A 27,176-nucleotide genomic window follows, 5' to 3' on the forward strand; every position below is an offset into this window, starting at 1 on the left:
CTCCCCCTGCTTGCATGCTTGCACTCTCTGTCTTTCTCTCAAATAAATAAATAAATAAATGAAACCTTTAATTAAAAAAAAAAAAAAAAAAGATGTGGATTAGGCCCTGACCTTTCTGAGATGACTCGGATGAGTTATATAACTCAGAGTTTGTTCTTCCCTTATGAAATGGAGGTGAGTGTTTCACTATTTTAGCTCATGTTGAAGGATTATTGAGGGGTCAACTGAGAGTCTGGATATTAGTGTCCTTTCAGATGATCAAATGTTTGGGTTCCCTTCCCTAAAGGAAATGCACATGCACAGAACATGAAATCTAGTTTCAGGAGATTCACAGGCCGTGTACCCCTCATGGGCACAGGTTAAAAATTGTTTGATAGAAGTAGTGTGGGGAGGAAAAAAAAACTTTTTTCCCCTCCACTCATCTTTGGTTCATTCGTTGGGGCCTTCCAGATTAGACTGATAAAAGAAAGATTAACAATAGAAACACGGAATTTTTAAACAGGTCCATTGTGCATACAGACAAGAGAACTCAGTGATGAGTAACTCAATGAGGTGGTTGAAACTTGGACTTACATAACAACTCTTACCAGAAAAGCAATAAATTTGTAGACAAGTGACAAGACAAAGGAAAAGCATTTACAGCTTCCAGGAGTGCACTGTGGGAAGGTGAACATGTAGGGGAAGATAATGGAAGATAAGGGCTCATTAGTAAGATTTGCTGTGTAGATTCCTTTGGTGTGTCTCTGGGCTGTAAGAGTTTAGGGTTGTCTCTGGGATTTGATAAGAATTGTTTTGCCCTTCCTGGTAGAGAGGGAGAGGGCAGAGTGTGTATCTGTGTGTCTGCTTCCTTTCCTTTGTCTTCAGCTCAAAATAATCCATGTGTTAAAGTGGCATACTTTGGGATAGAATATTCTAAACCCCTACAATAGCTACAAGCCAGCACACTCATTTCACGAAGCGCAGGTGTTAGGTTAACATGCATCCCTTCAGCTAATCAGGGTGATGGTCTCAGACTTTCACCTACGAGAGGTGGAATGACCAACATCACCCAACATCACATTCTTCCTTGGAAGCAAATGCCAAATGCAGCTTGTTGGCAGCTTCTATACCTGCCTGAAGCATATAGTTCTATTAGTTGGGTGGCTATGTGGGAGACCCTATGAAACAGGGGCTCTTCAGAGGGGTTTATAAACAATAATTGCTCAGTCCATGAGCAATGATGGGGAGTACTGAAGGTATAGAACACAGATTAGGTGTGGTTATGTGACAAAGGACATAAAATGAGACTGCAGTCTTAGACCATTATTATTTATTGTCCACTTTCAACCATTTCTGTGTGGCTTTCAGAGACGATATGGCAGTTATTAACAGCAAGTGGAGATCTGGCAAGACTGTTGGGTGGCATTTTAATAGCTAAATTAAAGTGCTGAGGTAATTTGTCAAGGTTTCTTTTATGTGACTGATTGCATGCTCAAGCTTTTGGGCAGAAAGATGCACCTTGATCATTAGACTTTGCTTTGTTGAAGCCAGTCAGTGCTGGAAAAGCATAGTAGACTTTCCACGTGTTGCCTAAAAATTGGATTTGCCGATCATGGCGTGGCCACTGAAGGTGTTTAGGAATCTGAGCTCCTTTGATAGCCAAGACCACTTCTGTTACACATCATTCAAGGCATATTCCCATCACACTGTGCTGGGCTCCAGGGTGCGATTTATACAGGATGCTGTGTGAATGGTGCCTCTTGGTGTTGTGAGCAGAGGCACACCAGGTTGCCAGTCTCGAGATGGACGTAACGGGTTGGTGGAAATAAGGGACTCCTCCAGGGACAGGTTGGCAGGGCATGTGTGGTAAAATCTCATTGATGAATGGCTTTGATGTCTTGTTTTTCAGTGGTTTGCTAGGCGGCAACCATATTTCCATTCCTTTGGAAACTCTGATCCGTTCCCTAAGGGCTCACTTCATTACCCCAGGTGGCAGGAGTCCACATGTGGGCTGCTCTCAACTGTAACATGAACATTATCTTCCTAAAAGAATCTTCTGTGGCCACATACATTGCACAGAGCAGGCTGCCCTGTATTCCATTAAGTGATTCATAGATTCCCCTAATGGCAGACTTAATGGGCGTGTAACATCTGCCCATTAAGAATCTGTGCTTTGAGGCACTCAGAAGTGCCCATAGCAGGCACTCTACAAAGGCCGGTACCTCCTGGTGTCTGCTCCTGGAAGACTGGGATTGTGACTTCTTATCTGGAGATCCCCCGTGCACAGTACAGAGCTGGGCTGGAACAGGCACTTGGAAAATGTTTTGGGAGTGATTAATGGACGAGTGAAAAAAAAAAAAAACTGGTCCTGAGTGCTAGGCAGATTTTGGTAAAGTGAGTTTTCTTTAAAATTTCCTAGGTTAGTGTTAACCAATACCAATGAGCCTAGTTTCTGATGCACTATGAAAGTCATACCCTTATTGTTGATTGCACAGAAGGAGGGAAGATGCCATTTTTTTTGAGGCCCTAATAAGTGCTAGGTGTTGTACTAGGTTCTTTGTAGGCAGATTGTAGGTTGGTCCAACCCTGACTTTAATCACTTGTTTGCTGTGTTTGAACCTCTAGCTTCTCATCTATAAAATTACAATTTTCATGTCCACTTTATAGAACTCTGGCCAGCGTTACAAATAATGTGTGTAAATGCCGAGTCACAAAGTAAGTGCTCAAGAAACAAATACTGTTAACATACATTCATTTATTCATTTAACACGTATTGAGGACCTTCTGTGAGTGTGACACTGTTAGAAGCCAGAGCTATCAGTATGACTCAGAAATACCTCAAGTCACTTACTTATAGTCGAGAGGGGGAGTCAGACACTTAAACACATAATTACCATATATGGCAGGTGCTATGGTACTTTTCTAGAACAAATACTGTGAGAACGAACACAGAGGAGGGACAACTAAGCTCTGCTAGGGAGAAGGAGGTGAGTATGAGGAAGGGCTTGGTGGATGTGAGGTCTCATACGATTTGAAGGTGAAAACCAGCTTGTAAGAAGTCACTTGTGGGGGCGCCTGGGTGGCTCAGTTGGTTAAAGCCTCTGCCTTCAGCTCAGGTCATGATCCCAGGGTCCTGGGATCGAGCCCCACATCAGGCTCTCTGCTTGGCCGGGAGCCTGCTTCTCTCTCTCTCTCTGCCTGCCTCTCTGCCTACTTGTGATCTCTCTCTCTGTCAAATAAATAAATAAAATCTTTAAAAAAAAAAAATAAATAAAAAAATAAAAAATAAAAAAAATTAAAAAAAGAAGTCGCTTGTGCACAGACTAATTGAAAGTAGTTGAGGGGCATCCGGGTGGCTCAGTTGGTTAGGCGGCTCAGGTCGATCTCGGGCTCCTGGGATCATGCCCTACGTTGGGCTCCCTGCTCAGTAAGGAGTTTGCTTCTCCCTCTCTCTCCGCTTCTGCTCCTCCCCTCCCCCCACTTGTAAGCACTCTCTCTCTCAAATAAATAAATAAAATCTTAAAAAAAGAGAGGAAAACGGTTGAAGTAGAGCAGGAACTGGAATGTGTGTGTGCTAACATGGTAGGGGAAGAAGTACCCTATATGGTAGATACTTTTCATTCCCAAAAACTTCGGGAAACTCACCAAAGAAGCAGCTTGCTCAAAGTCACACAGCTAGTAAGAAGCAAGATCTAAAATTTAGATTGAAAGGATTTCTATGGTGCCAGGGCTCTTTCTACTTTTTTGTACCCAGTTTTAAAAATATGTGAATCACATTCTTAAATATGCTTTCTAGTACTTCTTAGAGCCCCAACTCTAACTGGAGGAGAGTCTCTCTAGCTCATAATGTGTGTCAGCAGCAAATTTTGGGTTATAAAAATAAGGCTGTCTGTCCAGGCTCTTAGTCGTGGTTGTTGAGATACAGTGAGGTCTGGTGGCCTTCTCCAGCAAGGCAAGAGGAAGCTCCTTTGAGCAGGAGACAAAGACCCAACCTCTGGTGGAATGAGGTAGTGCTAAGAGATGGAGGCTGAGGGCAGGCTCACCAGCTCTGCCCCGGACAGTGTCTCGGTTGAGTACTTTGTAGTACATGGAAATTGCCAAGATGCCTGCAAGCCATTCAGTCATTTTCTATTATTCCCAGAGAGGATTAAAGTAAAATAAGCATGTCAACTAGCCAGGTAGTTCACTGGCAGGGATCTTTTCTCTACTTTGGAAAGGTTCCCCCCGCCTCATCTCCTCTGTCAGTATTACTGAGGGCGCCGCCATTGCTTTGGTTTTGCGTGGAGCCCCAGTTCTGCACCACTAAGCCATTTTATTTTATTTTTAATTTTTTCTACTTAAATATAGTGTCATATTTTATTTATTTGTTTATTTTTATTAACATATAATGTATTATTTGTTTCAGGGGTACAGGTCTGTGATTCATCGGTCTTAAACAATTCACAGCGCTCACCATAGTGTGGTACCGTTCCCTCATGTCCATCACCCAGTACCCCTCCTCCCCATTCTCCCACTCCCATCCCCTCCAGCAACCCCAGTTTGTTTCCTGAGGTCAAGAGTCTCTTATGGTTTGTCTCCCTTTTAACTCTGTGTGTTTCTCCCATGGAGAACTTAGAATTACTCCACCTTCACCCAGGAGATGCTGCGGAGAAGAAAACTAGTGTCTCCCCACCAGTGCTTGCTAGAACCTCCCATGCCTTACACTTAATGGTTAGAATCTCAGTCTGCAGGTGGCTTTGGTACAAGTCAAATGGTCGACTCAAGAGAGAAAGTTTACTCTAATGACCTGCAGATTTTTCAGTCATTGCCATAATTCTTAATTCATTGTTTGCCTTGACAATCAGTGGCACAAAAATCCCATCTTCCTAACAATATACCCAGCCACATACTCCCCCGGCTTCTTGTCTTGAAAATGCATTTGAATGTAACGGCTGAGAAGGGCGCAGGAGAGGGTCTTTGAAGGATCTATCTCTGGAAGATTTTTGCAACAAGTGTGGAAGACGTGAGAGATGATGTCAGGTTTTTGGGGATGTGGCCATAGATTTTTTTTGCTTACATATTCCCGGGCAAACAGTAGTCGATGGAGTAGATACTCTACAAGAATTGTACTATGTCATGTGGTTAACTGCTGAGTGGAATTCAATAATCAGGGCAGGAATTTCTGTGCTGTAACAAAAGACTTTTACTTAAGAGAGTGTTAGCTAGGCCTCACTGAGCTCCTAGGCACTCCTAGGATAGGGAAGTGATATTTTCATCGGTGGGTTGCTGCTTCTATCTGTTTCTATGGAAGCTGTCTTCTTTGTGATTACATTATTTTTGACCCTTTTGATTGTGAACTCTATACTGAAAAGTGCACAAAACAAAAATGTTCAGCTCCTTTAATTAGCATGAGTGTGGCCACTAGACCATCTCTCTGATTGAGAACTAGAATGATCCTTTTTGCCTCACAGGACAACTTTACAATCCAAGGAATTGGGGGAGGAACAGGAGTATTTTTATATTGGTGAAAAGAAAGACAATAATAATTTGTAGAGAGTCTTATTCCCTTTTCAGTGGAGACAATCATTAAGAGATACTAGAATCACAGTGTTGTCTAACACGGGTCCTAGAGCCTCAGATTTAGTAGACATGTCTGATTGCAATTAGCCAGCCGGATGTGAATGACACTTGACTGTTTGAAATATTTTGATTTTTGGTTTTGTTTTTGAAGTAAGTATTCCTTTTGTTATCTTTTCTTTCTTTCTTTCTTCTTCTTCTTCTTCTTCTTTTTTTTTTTTTTAACATTATTCCTTTTCTTAGAATCTTCTCTGTGTGGACAATGGAAAATTAAACCACTGTCCAGGGCTTGTCTATGTAATTGCAAGTTCTGAATGACAGAGGGGAAATAAAGAGCATTTCCTGGGGTGCCTGGAGGGCGCAGTCGGTGAAGCGTCCAGCTCTTGATTTCAGCTCAGGTCATGATCTCAGGGTTGTGGTATCGAGCCCTGTGTTGGGCTCCGTGGGGCAGTGTCGGCTTGAGACTCTCTCCCCGTCTCCCTTTGTCCCTCCCCTCCGTGCATGCTCTCTCTCTCTCTCTAAAATAAGTACATCTTAAAAAAAAAGAGCATTTGCTGTATTTGAAAATCAGGGATATAAGTGGTATAGGTAGAAAATGTGCTTCTTAATATTTCTACCAAGCCATTCCTATTGGTGAAGAGGACTCAATTAGAACCCTCAGAGATTCTGGTAGGCTGACTATGGTACCTCTGCTGAAAAAATATTGATATAAACTTACCCACATGTAACCAAATATATGAAAATAACAACACTCATTTTCCTTGTGGAAAATGAGCTTCCAGGAAGCCTTTCAATGTTTGAATGTGGCCTCACACTTTCTCTGGTAACCAGCTATGTACTCCTGAGTAATTTGTCTCCATATCTTCATGATATATAGTCTTCCATACTTATGTCTTTATTTCACCAGTGAAAAAGTAAATAACTTGTCAGTCTGGATAAAATTATTTATTGACTTAACCAATATTTTATTAAGTACCTTTGCTAGCCTGGGTGCTGTGCATGTCGCTAAGGATATTAATTTGGAGAGAACCTGGCCCCTCCTCTGTGGTGGGAGGGGCGTAGTTGAGTGTGGAAGGTGGATGTAAGCAAATTATTACAGCAATGCCATTAATATACTGGTTCCTTTGTTGCCTGGAACACATGTAGCATTTTGTTAAAAAAAAGATGAGTGGCCTTATAAATCCTTTAGCCCATGTGTGTCTATCCTGTTGCTTTTGGCATGTGTGTTTAGTACTTGAAATCTGTCTGCCTTATGAAATGCTTATGGAATCATGGTTTCCAAACATGAGGTAAAACTTGCTGAATGAAGGTGCTGTCCTGAGAGTGACATGTTTCTAAGCTTTTGTCCTTTCTGACAGAAGTGCTACAGGCGATTAACAAGTACCCTTTTTAAATGACATCGTTAAGAATACAATTTTTGTCCCTCTCCTTGGCTCTCTCTACTTCTGCACATCCTGTTTGTATTCCCAAGTCCCTCCTGATGCCCACCACTTCCTTTTAGCCTTCCTTGGCTGGATCAGTCTGAATTGGTTTCCCACCCATCTGAACTCCCTTAGTATTTACACTGTGTTCAGCCCGTTCGGCTGGCTGGAGCAGGACTGTGACACTCCGTCCCTTCTCCTGTCTGAGCAGGGCACTGGAGAAATGGATCACAGCAGGCCCCCCAGCATATGTTCCCTCAGTGGGGTGGGACGGTGGAGCAGAGTAGGCCAGCAGAGCCACTGGGCTCCGTGTCGGTGCTCAGGACATGAGCACGGTCAATTTATCGCGATGAGTTGTTAGGCATACATTCCTGAATGATGCCGTTGACATCTGCATAGAATTCTGGGGCCTGATTCTAGGTAACTTACTCCACGGTGACCTTCACTCTTGTTTGTAATAGAGCCTATCTTAATAAAACCTCTCTGTGTGTGGCAATAAAGGATACATTACCATTTTCCCCCTTTCCACATTTTTCCAGATTACAAAAATACTGTTTGACCATAGACCAGGAATAAACCTTCTTCATAAAAGAAGCATTGTTCCTTCAGTAGCAGCTCGTACTGAGAAAAGTGGAATAGAGACAGAATGCAGCCCTGGTCTGAGCGGAGACTGGTTTCTCTTTGTGCGAATAACCAGAATTCCAGTCAGGTTGCCACGGAGATGTGGAGATTGTAACTACCCATGCCAGCAGTCAGAGAATGTTGCCCAATTAGTTATTTTCAGCTGCATGGTTACCTTGACAGTGGCTCAAAAGCAGGTTTTGAGTTCAAAGGACTCAAAGGAGCAGCCGGGGGACCTGCCGTTCTGCCATCCTCAGTGGGATGCAGGGACTACAAGCCCCAGCATGCCCCTGTGTAGGCCTATAGGATGGGGTCATCTGTGTGAATACCAACTCCGTGTTTTAATGTTTTCCTCTCCTTTCCTGGTAACAAAGAGCTCTTGGAATTCCTGTGTCACCAGCCAGCTCTGTAAGCATTTTTATTTTCCCAGGGCTGGCTTTAGATGTTGCAGGCTGGAGACTGTGGGGAGGATGTGCATTTTGGCATCGTACATTGATCTTGTGTAGGTTACTCTCCTAGCTTTGGTCTTCTCTGGTGTAAACAGTGTGCCCCACAGGATCAAGGGAGAGATGAAATAAAATGATTTTTGCAACATGGCCTGCACAGTGTCTGGGGATTCAGATGTGTCCAGTCAGAAGTGGCTCTTTGCAGAAATAGTGTCTCGGAAATCATAAAGCATTATGCAGTGAGATTATTAGTACCACCACCATTTGGTCGTTTCTAGTTTATCAGTCAGCATAGGCTAGGATATGTTGTGATGACAAACACTCTTAGAGATTTAATGTAGCTAAGGTTTATTTCTTGACCTTGCCACATGTCCAGAACCCATCAAGAGAGGATTGTATTCATCAGCTACCCGAAGACACAGACCAGTGGAGGTTTCGTGTCCATGAATGCTTCCAAAGTCATCACAGTATCTTCTACAACAATCTCATATTCCATCTGAAAGTGACACATCACTTTCACTCCCATTGCAATGGCAAAAGCAAATCATGTGGCCACACCCAACTTAAAGAGTGTGTGTGTGTGTGTGTGTATGTGTGTGTGTGTGTGTGTGTGTGGCGGGGGTTGATATCATATAACACACTGGCAGAACTGGAATATTTGTTGAACAAACATAACGACTGTCATCCCTGTCAAAGATCAAAAGGCTGATGGAGAGGACTACTTTAAAGAAGGGCTGTTAGTTAAACATAAATAAATAAAAATATCTGAGTGGTAAAATTCAAGCAAACCAATTGGAATTCAGTTGCATCAAACAGAGAACCTAAAATTTTAGTGAGTGGTGGAAGATAGAAGTTTGTATCTCTCTCGAGACAGAGAGGTCCAGACAGAGTGGAGCAGTGGTGTATGGTATTTCCATGGTCATCAGAGGCTTAGGATTATTTTATTGTTCAGCTCTAACAACCTAACAAAAGGCTTCAGTCCTTAAATTCACCTTGGGGTCAGAAATGGCTACGGAGTTCTGGCCATCACATCTACATTCCAGACAGTGGAAGGAGGAAGGTGGAAGACAAAAGAGTCTTTCTCTCAGCTAAGTCTGCTCTATATCAGCAACCTGTCTGAAATTCACACAGTAATTCTGATTACATAACATCGGCCAGAACTTAGTCACACATCTACTCCTAGTTTTAGTGGAGCTAGGGCATGTAGTTTTTGACTTGGGTGCATTGCCTTCCCAAATAAAATTGGAATTTTTGTTGCTAAGGAACAATGGGAGAGTGAACATTGGGTGATTGAGCATCCCTGCTATAGTCAGGTAAGATGCAAACTTTGGTTAGGTGGGGATGAGAAGGGAAAGATTGCTCTATACCTTATCATTTTCTGTCCTGTGTTCCACAGAACACCAACGCTTAGAGAAACACGAAAGTTCCTTAAAAACTGTTCCATAGCCAAACAGGTTTAGGAAATGTGGAAAGCTCTGTCTCAGAGGCCTAGAGAGGTCTCATGTTTGCATATCTCTATATATGGAATTATACATTTCCCCAAATAGCTGTATGATCTCTGGGACAACCTGATGATGGGAGGGAAGGGACCAGGGTAAGGGCCCTTACACACATACTGATGCAAATTACCATGTTTGAGCTTAAACAAACTGTGGGAGAATTGAGGAATGTTCTGGAAGGTGAACATCCCTATCCTTGTCTAAAATTCACATTTTGGCCTAGTATCCTGGAGAAATTTCTCAGTCTGCTTTATGGAGTTAGTGTGTCTTTCCCTGGCAGCAGGTAAGTTGGAAATAGTCTCTGAACAGAGTAGTGGGCTTTGTGCATTGCACGTGTGCACAGGCCAGTCTGTTGGCACAGCTCAGGATCTCTGCATCAGGAAGCATGAGAAGGGCCAGTCCCAACAGTTGACAAAGGATGAAAGCAACTGGCCTACCAAAATCAGAATAAATATCCAAGTTATTGTTACAAGTCCTTCCAGGCTCTGATGGAAAGGCAGGAGCACTGAGAAACTACTGACACAGTTTACTTCTGGTTCCCAGCTGCTTGGCTTGTTGCACCACCTGGCTGGAGGTCACTGGCCCTCCTCTGGTTCCATTGGTAAACCACAAGGTCTTGACCATCTCTGAAACCCCAAGTTAATTTCAGTGTCGGCCATTTGCAGAGAAGTGGGTGATGACAGACTTGCATTCAAAATAACTAGATTTAACTTTCACTTCTACTAACCAATGCTGTCTCTTGGACAACTTTGAATAATACCAGCAGTGATGGCAGTAATCATATCAATGGCTTGTATTTATGAAACATTACTGTGCATCGTGCTGAGCGCTTTTCATTTGTTGTTGCTGGGGCTTAAGACCGTCCTCAAGACAGGAGGTATTTTTCTCCTCCTGTGACAGCCTGGTCTTGGCTGCTGTCTCCACCACACACTATTTAACTTGGGGGACGTTGCTTAATTCCTTGAAGCCTTACTTTCCTTTTCAGAAAATGGGGGGTTCATAACATGTGCTCCCCATGGTTGCTGTAAGGATTAAATATGGAAAAACAAAACAAAGCAAAACAAGCAAAACGTAGAGCATTTAGGCTGTCGTCTGTTCCAGAGACCGCAATAATGACAATCATAGCTTATGGTCGGACAGCTATTACTCTGAGGAGCCAGGTTTCAGATCTCATTTTATTTATTTTTTATATATTTTTTTAAAGATTTTTTTTTTATTTATCAGAGAGAGTGAGAGAGAGCAGGGGAGGAAGAGGCAGAGTGAGAAGGAGAAGCAGACTCTCCGCAGAGCAGAGAGCCCGATGTGGGACTTGATCCCAGGACTCCAGGATCATGACCTGAGCCAAAGGCAGGGGCTTAACTGACTAAGCCACCCAGGCACATCCAGACCTAATTTTAAAGGCTTCCTTTGTGAGGATAGGCTGGAGTTGCAGCGTCCTGAGTGAGCAAGAGATCAGGAGCAAGGTGTGTGGGAGGCTGTTTCACTACCAATGGCTGCACAGTAGCAGGGGGAATGAAACAGGTGGCAAACCAAGCAGGAGATGAGGAGGCTCTGGCCTCCCTATTCCATGAGCTAGAGGCCACCATCATCAAGGAAGGTGTTGCTTGATGCTTGGCTGGGACCATGTCCTGACCCTGCCAGGAGCCAGTTTTGGACACCGATACCATTTGGCCAGGCCCAACTCTGGGGGGGGGGGGCGGTGTGCTGAGGGTGTCGTGGAGTCGGTCTGCACTTAGTACCACCCTTCCCAAAGCTCAACACTGGACATGTGGAGCTGGGGTGGGGTCTAGCACATTCACACGCAGGATGCGGCCTTGCCAGGAAAGCAGGCCAAGCGGGATGATCCCATTTTACAGATGGGAAAACCAGAATGTGAAAGGTCAAATAACCCTGGCAAAGAGGAGAATCCCAAGCCAAACCCTAACTTTTTTGTGTAAATCATCTGATAGATCTGTATCATGTAATATGTTCGGCACAAATGATCAAATGAGAAAATTCAGCAATTATTGTTTCATTTATATATTTTTTAATATATTCTTTTACTTGAATTACCTGTTCTATTTGAGATGCTGGCTTGGGCTGTGGCTTGGGCTTTCTTCTTCTTAATAAAGAAGAGCTGGGTTATATTCTAGAGCTCCCAGATATATCGCAGAGCACCTTGCCTTTGTCCTGCATGTTGCTCGTCACTATAATTTAATTGTAATTTAATGACTGTGTATGTGTAGTTATGTGCTTGTGTCTATTCCTCCATCAGATCGGAAGCACCAGGAGGCAGAGGCCAGTGCACCCTTCTTTGTACTTTGGAAGGTAGCTGGGTGTGGAGGGTGTAGGTAGCACTCAGGGACTGAATAAACCCCATTGTGGAAAGTAAGACCTTTGGCTCCTCAGATCCCCACATTGGAAGGAGGGAAGGTCAGTGCAAAACGAGGGGCCTTACCTGTCTGTAAGTGCCGTGTGGGCTAGCATCGGGTCATGTTGCATCCTTACGGTGTTTCCCAGCACTGTGCTTACTTCGGGAGAACGATGGCATTGAAAAGCCTGAAGGCTCAAGATAAATATGGAGAGTTCTCCTACTGTTCCTGTTTTCTTTGTGCTGTTTTGCTTTTGTAAGCATATGCTTGTCAGTTAGGGTAGAAACCGAATGAAACAGCTGCTAAATATGGTTCTAAGAGAAATAACATTTTGGTCTTTTCAAGGCCCATAAGTTTAGAGTAAGCACAGTCATTTGGCAGATGTCAGTAAGGAATCTGGGGGTGGGCAGTCATTCTGGGAGCTGTATCAGCCATTCATGCTCTGTCGGGGTCCCTCTCACCCTGCCTAAGGATGGGTGACCCCAAGGGAAAGATCTGTCGCAGAATGGGCTGTCTTTGAAAGGAGTTTGGGAGAAAGGCTGTCTGGAACCTAAGCCACTGGCCATGATCTCTCCCAATCCCTCGCTTAATTTCATTGCAGAGAAGGGAGAAGGGCTGGGAAGGCTAGACATCATCCTTCATGATACTAAGGAGCTAGTCATCCTGGTTTTATATTTAGGTTGGTCTTTCTCAACCTTTGGGATTTAGTGTAGAGATGTTATTTAGTGTTCTGATAAATCCAGTGTCTTTCAGAGGGCTTGGAAGCATTAAAGTATAATTCAGCGATGGAGACCGGGAACCGCTACTTCTTCCATCTCTGCGCTCTGCTGCGAAGTCAGGCTTGAGCTGCTGATGCCGCCCGAATTGCATCAGCTGATGGAAGAGAGAATTTACTCCAATATCCCAGGAGCCCAGAGAAGTTAATGTGCCTTCCTAATTTCTCAAGAGACATCAGTTTGTCCATAAATATTTGACCCTCTTTGTCAAGCGCTTGGTGATGGTAGTTAAAAAACAATAGGTTTTCTTTTATTGGCTTTGTTCGTTGAAAACAGATGAAATACAGATGGAATTTCTCTGTGGCATATTCCTTGTATATTAAATGAACTTTTTTTTTTTTTGAAGGGGAAAAAAAAAGGAAGGAAGGAGGTTACTGTTTGTTGAGATGATATTATGTGTCAGGCCCTGAGCTGGTCCAGGGATTTTTCAGAGCCATCACAGTGACCCTGTGAGGGAGGTAATATTATCCCCATTTTAAAGATGAAACTGAGGGGCACCTGGGTGGCTCAGTGGGTTAAAGCCTCTGCCTTTGGCTCAGGTCATGATCTCAGGGTCCTGGGATGGAGCCTCGCATTAGGCTCTCTGCTCGGCAGGGAGCCTGCTTCCTCCTCTCTCTCTGCCTGCCTCTCTGCCTATGTGTGATCTCTGTCTGTCAAATAAATAAATAAAATCTTAAAAAAAAAAAAAAAGATGAAACTGAAGCTCAGAGCAGTTATGAAACTTGCCCAAGGCTGGAGAGCTAACAAGTGGTAAGGCAAGGGCTGGGAATGCTGATTCCATGAAGCTGATGGAGTACCAAGTGGTTAAAAGCCCAGGGTTTGGGGTCTGACCAGCCGGGCACCCATCCTAGCTCAGCCGCCCATGGGTGGTGTGACCTGAACCAACTGCTTTACCTCTCTGTGCCTCGATGGCCTCGTCTGTAAAATGAAGACAACAACAGCATCCACTTGACACAATCGAAATAATTAAATGACCTGCTCGTGGAAAATGCTTAGAACAGTGTCTGGCATATAAACGCTTGCGAATTGTGGGCTATTACTTTGGTCTTTATTAGGGTGGTGAACCAAATTTGCCTCGATCAGTACTTGCGGAAAAGTTGCATTTTCTTTTATGGAACAGCTTGCCTTTTGATATGTAGTTATATTTCATTATGAAATAATGTAAACTACTCTACCTTAGAATTAAATTCTCTCCTCCATCTCCCGGCAAAGGTTAAGATCTGAATAAAGGCGTGTATAGCCAACAGGGATTCCCGACTTTGGTAAATGTCAGTGATTTGCTCTTTCCTCCTTGGTGTATGTAACCTTCTTCCATGCCTTCCATCCTGCCTTTGTGAGTAGCTGAACAAACACGAGGAGAGAATTAAGCTGATTCTTGTCTCTTAGCTTTCCTGTCTTTGTAACATGATTATTAGGTACATTATCTCGTTGCATTGCACGGGGCCGCATCCCGACAGCCTGTCTTCTCAACGCCCCTGAAGCACAGCTTATACCAATGCACTTCGTGAATTTTTTTTAGAGCTGGGAATACCATAGGAGCTAATGCACGTGATGGTTTTGTGCAATTGGAAGCAGGGTAAGGGGGATGGAAGGGGTAGGGGCTGGGACACCTTGTCTAGATTGAAAAAGAAATGATATAAGTTTGCTAGACCTTTGGCTCAGCATTCTGATCCCATTTTTTTGCAGCTTCCTCTGCCTTCCCCTCTGAACTCGTGTTCTCTATCCCTCCCTCAAATTAATAAACCTTAGAAAACCAGTCAGAAAGAGACAGACATTCAGATTTTTAAATGGGAAAAGGACAGTAAATATACAAACAACTTCAATCTAGGGCACCTGGGTGCTCAGTGGGTTAAACCTCTGCCTTCAGCTTGGGTCATGATCTCAGGGTCCTGGGATCGAGACCCACATCAGGCTCTTTGCTCAGCGGGGAGGTGGCTTCCCCCACTCTATCTCTCTCTGCCTGCCTCTCTGCCTACTTGTGATCTCTCTCTATCTCAAATAAATACTTTTTTTTAAAAAAGAAACACTTCGGGGCGCCTGGGTGGATTCAGTTGTTGGGTATCTCCCTTCGGCTCAGGTCATGGTCCCAGGGTCCTGAGATCGCACTCCACATTGGGTTCCCTGCTCAGTGGGAAGCCTGCTTCTCCCTTTCCCACTGCCCCTGCTTGTGTCCCCTCTCTCACAGTCTCTCTCTGTCAAAAAAAATTCTTTAAAAAGAAACACTCCAATCTTACTAGTAATCAAAGGACAAATAAGATTAACGTGAAAGATTTTTCACTTTTCACATTGGCAAAGGCTTAAAACCTGATAACATCCAGTGTTACTTGCTCCTTTACTGTCTGAAAGGGTTTTTGTAATTTTGGTGTTATTTTTTCCATAAATGTTTGATAGGATTTGCCTACCAAAGAGAGTTGGGAGTGGGATATCAACCTTATTTGGTGGATCATTATGTCTAGAAGTTATGTGGTGGACACCATGCGACATGCTGGGAAATACTAAAATAAATATGTTACAGTCCCTGTTTTTCAGGGCATTTGTAATTTACCGAGGGCAAGAAATGGAAGAAGGGGTGGCACTACGTGAAATGGTTATCCCAGAGCTATGTACAACATGCTGTGGGGGCAGAGAGTTGGTGGCACTAATTTGAGAAAAGCTTCACAGGGGAGGTGGCATACTGGGCTTTTAGGGATGGGCTTGCCTGGTGGAGAATGGTAGAAGGAATACTCTTGGCAAACGGACGTCGTGAACCCAGGCAAAGAGACCCGGCCTGTGTGGTGTGTCAAGGAAATGGCGGGTGGTTTGAGGTGGTTGGTTATAGCACAAAATGATGGAACATGAGACTGGGAATGAAGACTGGGCCTAAGAATGACAGGACCTTGACTTTCAGTCATTGTGTAAGGTCCTAAAGCATGGTGTGTTGTGTCTATTTGAGAATGTTCAGTGTGCAGGGGGGGAGAATTGATTGAAAGTAAATAGTCCCAGCAAGAGAAGGTGAGGCCTGGTGCATGAATAGAGTGGAGTGCTTGGATATAATAGACACTTGGAGATGAATTCATTAGCACTTAGTGAACCACACGAGGTTGGAACTTGGGGGCCAGCCTACCTTTAAGGTCTGGGGGAAGAAACAGAATCTCTGAGAGAAACTGAGTGGTACACTAGAAGACAAGGGAGGGGACGTATTTCAACAAGAGTGGTGGTGCTTGGCCATGTAGTGCCTCAAAGGGAACAACTGGTACAGAATTGAGAAGCGACCGCTAGAGGGAAGAGGTTGAGTCAGTGGTGACCTTTGGGAGAAATTATGTTAGTGTCCTCCAAGACTGGAGAAAACAGAGGAGTGAGTGCTTACCATGTTCAAGCTGTAGCACTATTTCACAAGAGCCTAACTAGCAATTAGACTCATTTCTGTAAGGGAGTGTTCACAAACCTCAGCTTTCCAGGTACTTGGAGTGGAGGTAAGGGAGAGGGAAGCTTTGGATCAGGGCTTAGTTCAAGTGCCCCTGAACAATACCTCTGCATTCTGCTTTCTGAGGTCTCAGAGAACCCCCTCCTTGCAAATACCATGATTCCAATTGTGCCATTCTGTCTTATTACTGTCAGCATTCCGTAGAAGATAGATGCTTTTAGGTTTCTCTTCCAATTCCAAACTGGTACTCATTTCTAGCCACAATGTTTGTAGTGGTTGCTGTGATACATCACCCGGATCTCCTCTCTGCACCTGAGGCATTCACTGTCTACCTGCTCAGAGTGTAGGCAGCTAGTGATTGTTGTCACCTGGAGATTGTCCTTAGCAGAAGAGTGTCACTTCATGCAAGATCATAACCTGGGCTGGGGACAGGCGACAGTCTGCATACAATGACTAGTCAGTGGAGGTGGGGTGCAAAGGCCCCCATACCTCAGGGTAGGGTAATTTTGGAGGTTCACCTAAGCTCTAGAGCTCCTGTGGGATCAGATGAAGTTTTGGTTCCACTGCATAACAGCTGAACTCATTCCTTCTGCTCAGTCCGGTTCTTCTTCCTTCACTCCCAACTGGTCTTGATTCTGAGGCACACCCCCATAAACTCCCTCTGTAAATCTCTGCAGTTCTGAGTCCCATTTCCTGGGGAACCACCTTCATTTGATGATTGTTTCCAGTTTGGTTGCCTACCCAAGGTGGGTTGCCAATCCAACTGTGGTTACTCTGACCTTTGCTTTTGAGCCCCTTGGATGTGTCCAGGGGAAAGACCCCATCTCCCAGAAGTAGGAACAGAAGTCTCGGCATCGTACTCCCTTGGTTCTGAGCCATCAGTCCACTAATGGGCTGAGCCATAGGCCCATTAGTGGACTGTTCAAGGAAAGGAAAGAGCTAGAAGTCAGTAGCAGCCCAGTTCTACCTGAGACCAGCCCGTTAAACCTCAGCCCCAAGGATGGGTCCGTGTGGTAGGGTGGTCCCTGGGCATAGAAGCTGGTCCCAGCTCCACTTCCTGTTTCTGCTCCTGTGCTCCCCTTTCACCCCACCCCTCCCCCTATGCTTTCTAGGCTCCTTGGAGCAGGTGGTAGTCACCGTTCTGCTTCTCTCTTTCGTTCAAATTTTGTTTTTTAGTCAAACAAAAAAAAAAAAAAAGAAAAAGAAAAACGAATGTTGAAAACACAATTGAGATATTTCGAGCAAATGTAGAACCTCTCTCAAAATTTGTTGCAGAAACACCACTGAGCAAACAAACTACTGGGAGCACAGCTTAGAAACAAACAGCAGCTGCCACCATTTGTGGGCTTTTTTTTTTTTTTTTCCTGTTCCCTCATTTCTTTCTAATTCTGTTTGTAATAGAACCTGCTGCTCTGACAGCCTAGCAGTTTCACATGCACCATTTTTCTGCCCATCCTGAGGCCTCCCCGGTGGTCTTTCCGCTACGGGGTCTCCGTCGCCAGAGCTCAGGGCCCTTACCGTGGTTTCTGTCACACGGTTCCATTGGGAACGCCGTTCATACCCCCGACCCGGTGCGGTGTAGCTGGAACTTCCGGACTTCTCAGGCTGTGAAGTCCGCGTGGAGTCTGGAATGGGGCTTTTGGCCCTCATGGCTTTAGAACAATGGATTATATGGATGACAATTCTTTCTCAGGGGTAAAGTGCTTCAACTGTTAGGTTTTTATTTTATTTTATTTTATAATTTTATTTTATTTTCTGTGTAGAATCTTCGAAGGCACACAGCAAAGGGCTTGTCTTGGGCCTGGTTTGATAAAAACCATAACTGACTGACTTAATTTATTTGTAAGATTTATTTATTCATTTGAGGGAGGGGGAGAGAGAGAGGGAGATAGCAAGTGGGAGGAGGGGCAGAGAGAGAAGGAAAGAGAGAACCCCAAGCAGACTCTGCTGAGCAGGGAGTCCAACAGAGGTTTCAATTCCAGAACTTCGGGATCATGACCTGAGCTGAAATCAGGAGTTAATTGCTTAACCGACTGAGCCACCCAGGCTCACCTAAGGACTGTAACTTGAAAGAACTCCCACTTGTCACGTGGAACCTATTTGGCTCTTTCCCCATGAATAGCAGCCCTGAAGCAGCCCTTCACCCTTTAAATGCTACTAGTAGCGTGCTGTTCTTCAGCTTAAAAATGACTGCTATGAGACACGAACAGATTGCCAGCTGTGTGTGGGGTGTGGTGCTAAGCCCTTACTCCCTCTTCATCAGAGCTCTGCAAGGCAGGGGTCATCTCCGTCTTATCTGCCCAGAGACTGAGCTGCTCTGTCACCATGTGCTACGGTCATGCATCCAGTCAAGGGAAAGCTGGTGTTCGACCCAGGTCTGTCTGCATCCAAAGCCCAGGCTTTCCCTCCCCTGCCTCTCAGTCACCCTACCAATATATGGCAGTACTCTCATAAAAGTGTTGACTCTTTTTTGGTCTTTCTTACTTGTCCCTCCCTCAGCATTTTTTTTTTTTTTAAGTGTGTTAGTGCCTACCATTTAAAAATTAGGACATCTTGGAAACAAAACAAAATGAAAAACTTTAGACCAGGAAATATACTGCTCATAGGTGGACATAATCACAACTGGGTCCAGCTATGTGACCAACGTGACCAACCCCTGCCCCTCCCCCCACCACCCAGGGGAGACATGGCTTCTCCAGGTTGCTGAAGACCCCAGCTGCTCCCTTCATTCTTTGTGTTACTTTATTCACTTCTGTGGACATTTAGGTTTGTGATTCCTCATTTAGGCCCTTAAAGAAACAATTTCTGTCCAGTGAGGTAGCAGTAGAGGGCAGATTAAGTGTATGCTTCTGAGTTGAATTTTACAGGCTTTGTACTTTTATCAATTCGGGGAGATAATAATTCAGTAATTAGTAGTAGCAATTATTGGACAATTATTGAGCACCCTAACAGTTAGCTGACTCTGAGGGTTGGAGGGACCTCCTGTTTGGTGGTCACGATGTGCATAAATCTCTGATTCAGTTGGTTTTCAAAATCCTGCAGGGACTCTTCCTGCGGGCAGTACAGGATCTGGAGACGAGGCACAGAACGTATGTTGCAGGGATCGGTTTTGTAGAGAGGGGGAAGTTAAGCCAAAGGAAGACATTCGGGGGAGGCAGCCATGTCAATTGCTTGGGCTCTTGGGAACCATTCACTACCTTACACGATTTCCCCACAATACAGAAACACCCTTTCTTAACTGCATTCAAAAGAATGGACAGCCCAGAACCTTCAAAGGGAAAGATCTGAAAAATTAGAATCCGCTCCCAGGATGATGGGTCTTTCATTTTATCTGGATGTACCTGCAAGTGTATTTCCATTTGGCAATGAGAAATGTGTTCATTCTTTTTTACTGTTTTGGTGGAAATCATGTCCCCTTTTGTCTGCTTTAAACATATCTCATAGAAATATAAAATGGAAACAAAGTGGATTTTGACGAGTTTCATAGCTGCAGCTGACTTAAATTTTAATAGTAATTAATATTAACACATGACCGCTCCCAAAGCTGAAGTTGTTATTTATTTGCTTATTTTAAATGTTTGCTTTTGCTTAAGATAATGCCTGGAATATTGTTTTGAAATTTTGTGTGTTTATTTTCTTTTAGGACCCTGCAGGGATCTTTGAATTAGTGGAACTTGTTGGAAATGGAACATATGGACAAGTTTATAAGGTAAGTTCATTGAGTTTGAACATGACTTCTTTGTGGTTTTTGATTCATGAATGCCAAACCCCAGTGGTGTCTGTTCTTGCTCATATATGCCTTACAGCAGATTTAAAACAAAATAATATGCTTCTTAATTGACTCTCCATCTTTTAAAATATATCTGTAGTCCCATTGCCTAAACGGTGGGGTTTGGGCCTTGTCCTTCATTGTATATTACAGTGTTTACATCCGATACATGAATTTCAGTGCTGCCTATTTGAAGCTCTTTCTGCGTTTAGTTTCCTTTACTTTAACACTGCTAGAACTGGTTTTCAAAGGAGTAAAGGATGCCTTTTACTTTCAAAATTTAAGGCATTAAAGGGTTGCATCTGGAAAAGTAGATTTGTTATTGGCCCAGGGCATGCATTAAACTGAGCTTAGTGAACAGTGTTAGGAGAAACCTGGCTACCTCACAAAGCAGAGGTGGAATGGCAGCAATGACTTTTAAAAGACAGGCAATAAATAAAAGTTAAACTTGAGTTGAGGAATAAGAAATATTTTTTGTCTTTTTACTAAATTTTGCTTGTAAGTTCACTCAAAAATGCTTTTAAAAAATATTCCTTCCCAAAAGGATCTTAAAAGAATAATTTTTTTAAAAATATGGGTTGAGGGGCGCCTGGGTGGCTCATTGGTTAAGCGTGCCTTTGGTTCAGGTCATGAACTCAGGGTCCTGGGATCCAGCCCTACATTGGGCTTCCTGCTCAGCGGGGATCCTGCTTCTCCCTCTCCCACTCCCTGTGCTTGTGTTCCCTGTTTCGCTGTGTTTCTCTCTGTCAAATAAGTAAATAAAATCCTATAAAAGAAGTGGGTTGATTTCCCTTTCGATTATCAAAAGGAAATGGAAATAGACTGTTTTTGGATTAAAATTCAGGGGGTTTTAGTAAATGAGCTGTTGAAATAAATGGCTTCAAAACAAACCAATTCTTTTCTCATGATTGTTTCTAGGGAAATACCCATCATGAGATGGGTTGGTATTCTCATTATGAATGATCTCTTTTTGTTCTGTTTTTAAAAGTTCTTTCTCTGATCCCTAAACTTCTCTTAGTGGTTAAAATTACTGGAAAAGTCATCCATATTGTAATATTTCCAAATCTAGAGAATGTCAAAAAGTACACACACACACACACACACACACACACACACACACACAACAGGGACGTTCTTGAGAATCTGAAAACAACTATAAATAGATACATTTAAACCTTTACTTATTGGGAGGGACAGTTTGTTGTGTACCCATGGGAAAAGTTCTCCCTTGCAAGAAACCATTGTTTCTTAAAATATCAGCACTTTGCAATCAGACAGAAAAAAGACAGAATGTAGTCCACCCAAACTGTTCACTTGACGTTGATCCTGTCTGACACAAGAAAGAAATGTGTCTCAGCAAATGCTTTTAAATACTGTCGATGAAGATAATTAGGCTGGAAGATTGTGTTATTGCATTTTGAGAAATTGGATTGAACTTGTGAATTAATGTGGGCTAATGAATTAAGCTCTGATCTAGGTAGAAAATTACTTCTGATTTGCCAGCAGTATGGAGTTGCAACTCTGTTGCATTTTCTTGGTTTTATGGGGCCTTCTCATAGAATCATTCCATAGTACCATGCTTCCCACCTGTAGAATGTGCATTTGGGGGAACAAGTCACAGCTTTGTACACCAATTCAAGAGGTAGACGACACACTCTTGCAAAAGAAGACAACAAAGAGATTAAGTTAAGGATGAGAATGTTTGGAAAATTCAGCATTACCCCTAATTTCTTGTCACCTGAAAAGAAAAGGAAACAAGTGTCAAGAGGTGTCAGGTCTTTTTAGAAAGGAAAGATATTTACCAACTATGTTGCTAACATTATTCTAAAGATGCCATTCTTGGGACACCTGGGAGGCTCAGTTGGTTGAGTGTCTGACTCTTGATCTCCGCTCAGGTCTTGATCATGGCTCAAGTCTTGATCTCACCACAGTGGTGAGATAGAGCCCTGTGTTAAATGAAGGAAGGGAGGGAAGGAGAGAGGGAGGTGCAGGGAGGGACAGAGGGAGGAGGAAGGAAGGAAGGAAGGAAGGAAGGAAGGGAGGAAGGAAAAATGGTGCCATTGTTTTAGTGGTTGATATAAGACTTTTGGCACCACTCAAGCTAAAGGGAGACTGCAAAGAAAGGTCTTAGCTAACACACTGGCATCTGGAACAGAAAACTTCTTCTCTTTTACCAGCTCTAAGTATTGTTTTGTGGCATCACAGTTTTTCTGTGCATTAGTCAAGTGAGAATATAGTTAGAAGTGTTTTGGGGGACTTGTGATGATACATCTGAAGAATTAAAACTCCCTGCTCATTCAAGGGGTTCGTTTCTAGGCAACTCAGATGATATTAAGTGGCACCTGCTTATGAACAGAGATACCTGGGTTTCCTGGGCCACTAATCCAGTCCTTTTGTCACCCTGAGTTCTGAAGGATTTAAGCTTAAAAAAGGAGCAAAATCAGAGGCCTTTGGGTGGCTCAATCCATTAAGCGTCTGGCTTTTGATTTCAGCTCAGGTCATCATCTCAGGGTCCTGGGTGTGAGCTCTGCGTCTGTCTGGCTCCATGTTCAGTGGAGAGTCTGCTTGAGATTCGCTCTCTGTCTCTTCCTCTGCCCCTCCCCCCAAATAAATAATAAATCTCTAAAAATAAAATAGCAAAATCAAATATGTGTGAACTTAAAAGTAAGTTACGAAGTGATTATTTACATTATAGGTTATATTTACCTTTTAGGAAATAGGTGTATTTCTAAAATACTAGAGACATAAATAGAAATTTTATAGCCCTAAGAAGAGATTCTTACTCACAAAAAATTCTATGATAAATTCTTTCTTTATATTAAGTATTAAACCTTTGATTTTAATTTTTTGTAAATCCAGTTTTTGATGTTCCTGAATTTCATAAAATTAAGTGTAGTTTTTTGGGGGGACAATTATATAGACATTGTCTTTATTTTATGGAAATATTCATTTTAAGTTTCTTTTTATAAGTTGTCCTAAGAAAGTCATGATATAATTTTATTTACAAGTAGTTTTTAAGAAACCTACTTAATACAATAAACAAAAATGTGCACAAACATTGTAGATATTAAGAGAATGTTTTCTGCAGTCTATTTGAATGTGAGCCACATACATCTGGATGTGGAAATATAAATATTTCATATAAAGGTCATAGTAATGTTTAGCTTTTCAAAGTTATTTCTAGTCTTAATCCCGGGTCTGACTTGGGCTCTCTGTCCTTGGAAAGCTAGATTTGTTTATCGTTAGCATTTAGGTCCCAGGTGGTCAAGTGACAATTCAGTATTTTTTTTTTTTTTACTTTATTTATTGCTCCGAGTACCTAAATAATAGAGTAGTGGTTGGTTTGTCTGTCAGGACCTTTATTGTGGAAATCATCTTCCTGTGCCCATAGCTCCCATTAAAAACCAGACCAACCAAAGTCCACATACCTATTTACTAACAGTTTTGGCTGTTCGTCGGCATGCCACATATTGGGAGCTAATGGAATTCAGATACATTTTTGTTAAAGTAATTATTTTAATAAGTTGAGATAGTTGTTTAATGTTTACTGCTAAAACACCACTAAATCTTAGCCACAGGTTTCAAAAACGAATGTTAGTCTATCCTGTTTCTTTCTTTTTCTTTTTTTTTTTTTAAAGATTTTATTTATTTATTTGACAGATAGAGATCACAAGTAGGCAGAGAGGCAGCAGAGAGAGAGAGAGAGGGGAGGAAGCAGGCTCCATGCTGGGCAGAGAGCCCGATGTGGGGTCGATCCCAGGACCCTGGGATCATGACCTGAGCTGAAGGCAGAGGCTTTAACCCACTGAGCCACACAGGTGCCCCATCCTGTTTCTTAGTTTCCCCTTTTGAAATAAACATTGCTTATTACAGAGATGGAGACATACTTGATCCCAGGGACAGTGTGAATAATTAGAAACATGGTAGAATCCTCTTTATCTCTCAGTTTTTCTCAAAACCTCCTAAAGGTTGTATAGTGTGGACTAAAGAGGCTGTTGCAGTGCACATGTGGGGAGCACTGTGAGTGAGTGAGCCCGTGTGCTTTCAAAGGGATGCAAAGGTCCTTATAGGGCATCTAATCAAATCATACCTCTGCCAAATGTCTGTTTAGCCCAACCTTGAATACTTCTGGTCATGTAGAACTCACTACTTCCCTGTCAGCCATTTGTCTGCAATTCTCTTTGAATATTTATCATCATTTTGAGCCAACATTCTGCCTTCCTAAAGTGTTTACCATATCAGGTTCATTGCATACCCTTGGAGCTACTTTAAAAAAATAAAATTAAATCTTCTTCCATAAGATTGTAGTCTTCAGATGTTTGAAGAAGACTTCTCTGTTCTTCCCCTAAACACATACTTGTGTCTCCTGTTCTTTAGGCAATATAGCCTTGAACTGCTTGATTAATTCTTCATATGACACAGACCTGAGACCCTTCATTATTGCAATCTGTATCCAGAACTCTTCTAATATATTACTAAAAATAATACTTTATACCTAAAAAAAAAGGGCTTTATTTATTTATTTATTTGAAAGAGAGAGAGAGAGAGCGAGCACGAGCATGTGGTAGGGAGGGGCACAGAGAGAGCCAATCCTCAAGCAGACTCCCCACTGAGTGCAGAGACTGATGCTGGGCAGGACCCATGACCCGTATGAGCATGATCCGAGCTGAAATCAAGAGTCAGACACTTAACAGACTGAGCCACCCGGGCGCCCCTAAAAACAATACTTTATACTTTTAAGTAGTTTTCCATTTTGCAAAACATTTTGTATATGTGTTCTGATTTCTGATTTAATTCCTATACTAATTTCTTGAGAACCTTGTTCTCAACTCAAGGTCTTTAGAGCAATAGTTTCCTCTGCTTAGAAAACTTTCCCCCAACCCTCTCGTGACTGGCTCCTTCTCCTTCAGGTCTCAGTTCAAATGTTCCCTCCTCTAGGAAACCACTTTCCATCCTTGTATCTAAACACACAGCCACTACCTCTGCCTCCTCCCCCCCATAGACTTTCTCTATTACATCAACTTGTTTTATTGTCTTCCTGGATTGCCATTCTCCAAAATCATCTTGCTTCTTTGTTTGAGCACGTAGTAAATAATTTAAATGCATAAGTAAAGTAAAATCAGGGTAGGGACCTAGTGGTGGTGTCTAACCACTGTTGTATCCCTAGTCTGGCACATAGTAGATGTTGACGACTATGGGGCCCAGAATTGAGCTTTGTTCTCCTTGGTAATTCTTTTTATATTCATTTCCATTTTTTTTTGGCATTTCCCATAAAATATTAGTCTGCTTACTTCAAAAATGCATATTTGCATAAAAGCAATTAAAAAAAATGCCCTACTTACACTTTATGGTGGAAAGTGGTTGTGGATTTTGTGTTAAATGAATTGTTGATAGTCTCTAGAAGCCAGACCTATGCTGGACATTTACAGAATGAGGCAAATCCATTTTCTGGGGTTTCAGCCTCCTGGCAGGGGTTCTTTAGTGTGCAGAACAAATATTTGGGAACTTATTAAAAGTATAGATTGCTGGGGTCCATCTCTGAAATTCTGATTCAGCAGGTGTGCTGTGGGGTCCAGGAACCTGCACTTTCACTAAGCATATGGGTTCATTTTGAGGGTTAGGGCTGTGGGGCCATGCCTCCAGAAACTGCAAAAATGATTGTAGATTATCCTGTTATAGTGCCACTTGAGTGAATGCTGATCCTAATGCTTTTTGTAATCATTTACTTTAGGATTTCCATGCTGACTCCCAAGTTACATCAGTCGAGAAGTCAAAAACATAAAGATCCTGACCTGAGATATGATGCCAGCCAGTTTTGATGTACTCATTGAAAGATTAAACTTTTGGTGTTTTTGTTTGACATGCTGTGATTACAGTTTAAGGTTGTCCTGAATAATTCAACTCAAGACGTGAGAATCAATATGGCCAAACCAACTTGGTATAGATAGAAGAATCTGAAGCTGTTACATGAGATTTCCTCAAGTCTGTATAGTGTGATCTCTTAATTAACCTTCAGTTAAAGTAAGATAAGGCATCTTAATAGTGAGCTTATCAATGATCTTGATATGGCGATGGCTGTCTGATGTACTCAGGATGCAGTATAGCTTTTCATAGTCCATTCTAAGAAATCATGAATTGCACTATTCACTTTTCTTTTGGTAAGGAGAATGTTGTGTTTCTTAGATAATAGTGGCATTTATTTATTTATTTTTTTAATCAAGAATTTCCAATACAAAGAATGCATTATTTCAAAGTTATTGAGTGCCAATGAAAAAAGCCCTGTGCGTTGTGTGGGAAGAATGTAGAGCCAACTGAGATGGTTCCTACTGGATAGAAGTGTGCAATCAGATTATCTTACTGGGACTCTGAGTGCTTCCTACATGCTAAAAGTTTTCCTAGATACTGTCTTAGTTACTCCTCATGATTCTGCAGGCGAAGAAACTAAAGCACTGTTTATGAAACCACATTATCACTCCAATGCAGGGTTTCTCAATCTTGGAACTGTTACCATTTTGGGAGGATTAACTCTTTGTTGTGGGGGGCTCTCCTGGGCATTGTAGGATGTTTAGCAGCACCCGGCCTCTACCCACGAGGTATCAGTAGCCCTTCAAAATCACGATATCAAAATTTTCTCCTGACATTGCCAACTATTTTCTGGGGAGCAAAATCATCCCCAGTTGAGAACCACTTCTCTAAGAAAACGAGATAGCAAAACTCTCAAAATTGGTGGGCAGAGACAGTGGGAGCGTAGTGTATGGAGCAGTAATGCTGCCCAGGCAGAATGGAGACCCCAGTGGACTATGGGAGTTGGGGTGCAGATCTGGAAGAAGCCTGGAGGCCTTGGCGTTTGCTCGTGTTGGAGTGTAATTCGGCATTTTAGTAAGTGGAGAGCAGTGTAGTAAAAAGGATTTTGGAGGCAGACTGAGCTGGATTCCTAGTCTGGTTCTGCCTGATTCTGGTTGTGTGAGGATAGCCAACTCACCCTCCACATCTGGACGTCTTCATCTGTTCGTAATGTGCAGTGGAGGGCTGTCAAGAAGCCTGAGGTGTAGTGTGTATCACCTCAGCGCAGTGCCTGATGCACAGTAGGCATCAGCAACCCCTGCTTCTCCCCAAACACATGTGCCAGTGGAGCCTAGCTTGCTAGCTCTTTCTGTGGTCTTATTTTTGTAAAATTTATGACCTGAAAAAGGTATTTGCAGAAGATGAGGCCAGAAACACATATAGCCTTGTGCTTCCCCTTCTACCTTGGATTTCTTGGTATTTATGTAGGCTCAGAATTGCATGATTTATATTAAATCCAGTTCACAATACTTCTTTTATGGTATTTGATGATGTCATTGCCAATGAGATAC

General features: G+C 42.7%; 1 protein-coding gene across 4 annotated transcripts in view; it reads left to right on the top strand.

Annotated features, from left to right (window-relative positions):
- Positions 1–27,176, top strand: part of TNIK (TRAF2 and NCK interacting kinase) — a 396,851-nt gene that overhangs the window by 62,260 nt on the left and 307,415 nt on the right. For all 4 annotated transcript variants that reach the window (XM_046001979.1, XM_046001980.1, XM_046001982.1 and 1 more), the window contains exon 2: positions 19,696–19,761. In XM_046001979.1, coding sequence (XP_045857935.1) covers positions 19,696–19,761 — 66 coding nt within the window. The remainder of the gene's footprint in view (positions 1–19,695; positions 19,762–27,176) is intronic.

Source organism: Meles meles, chromosome 4, assembly GCF_922984935.1.
Source record: "Meles meles chromosome 4, mMelMel3.1 paternal haplotype, whole genome shotgun sequence".
In the NCBI taxonomy this organism is placed as follows: Eukaryota; Metazoa; Chordata; class Mammalia; order Carnivora; family Mustelidae; genus Meles; species Meles meles.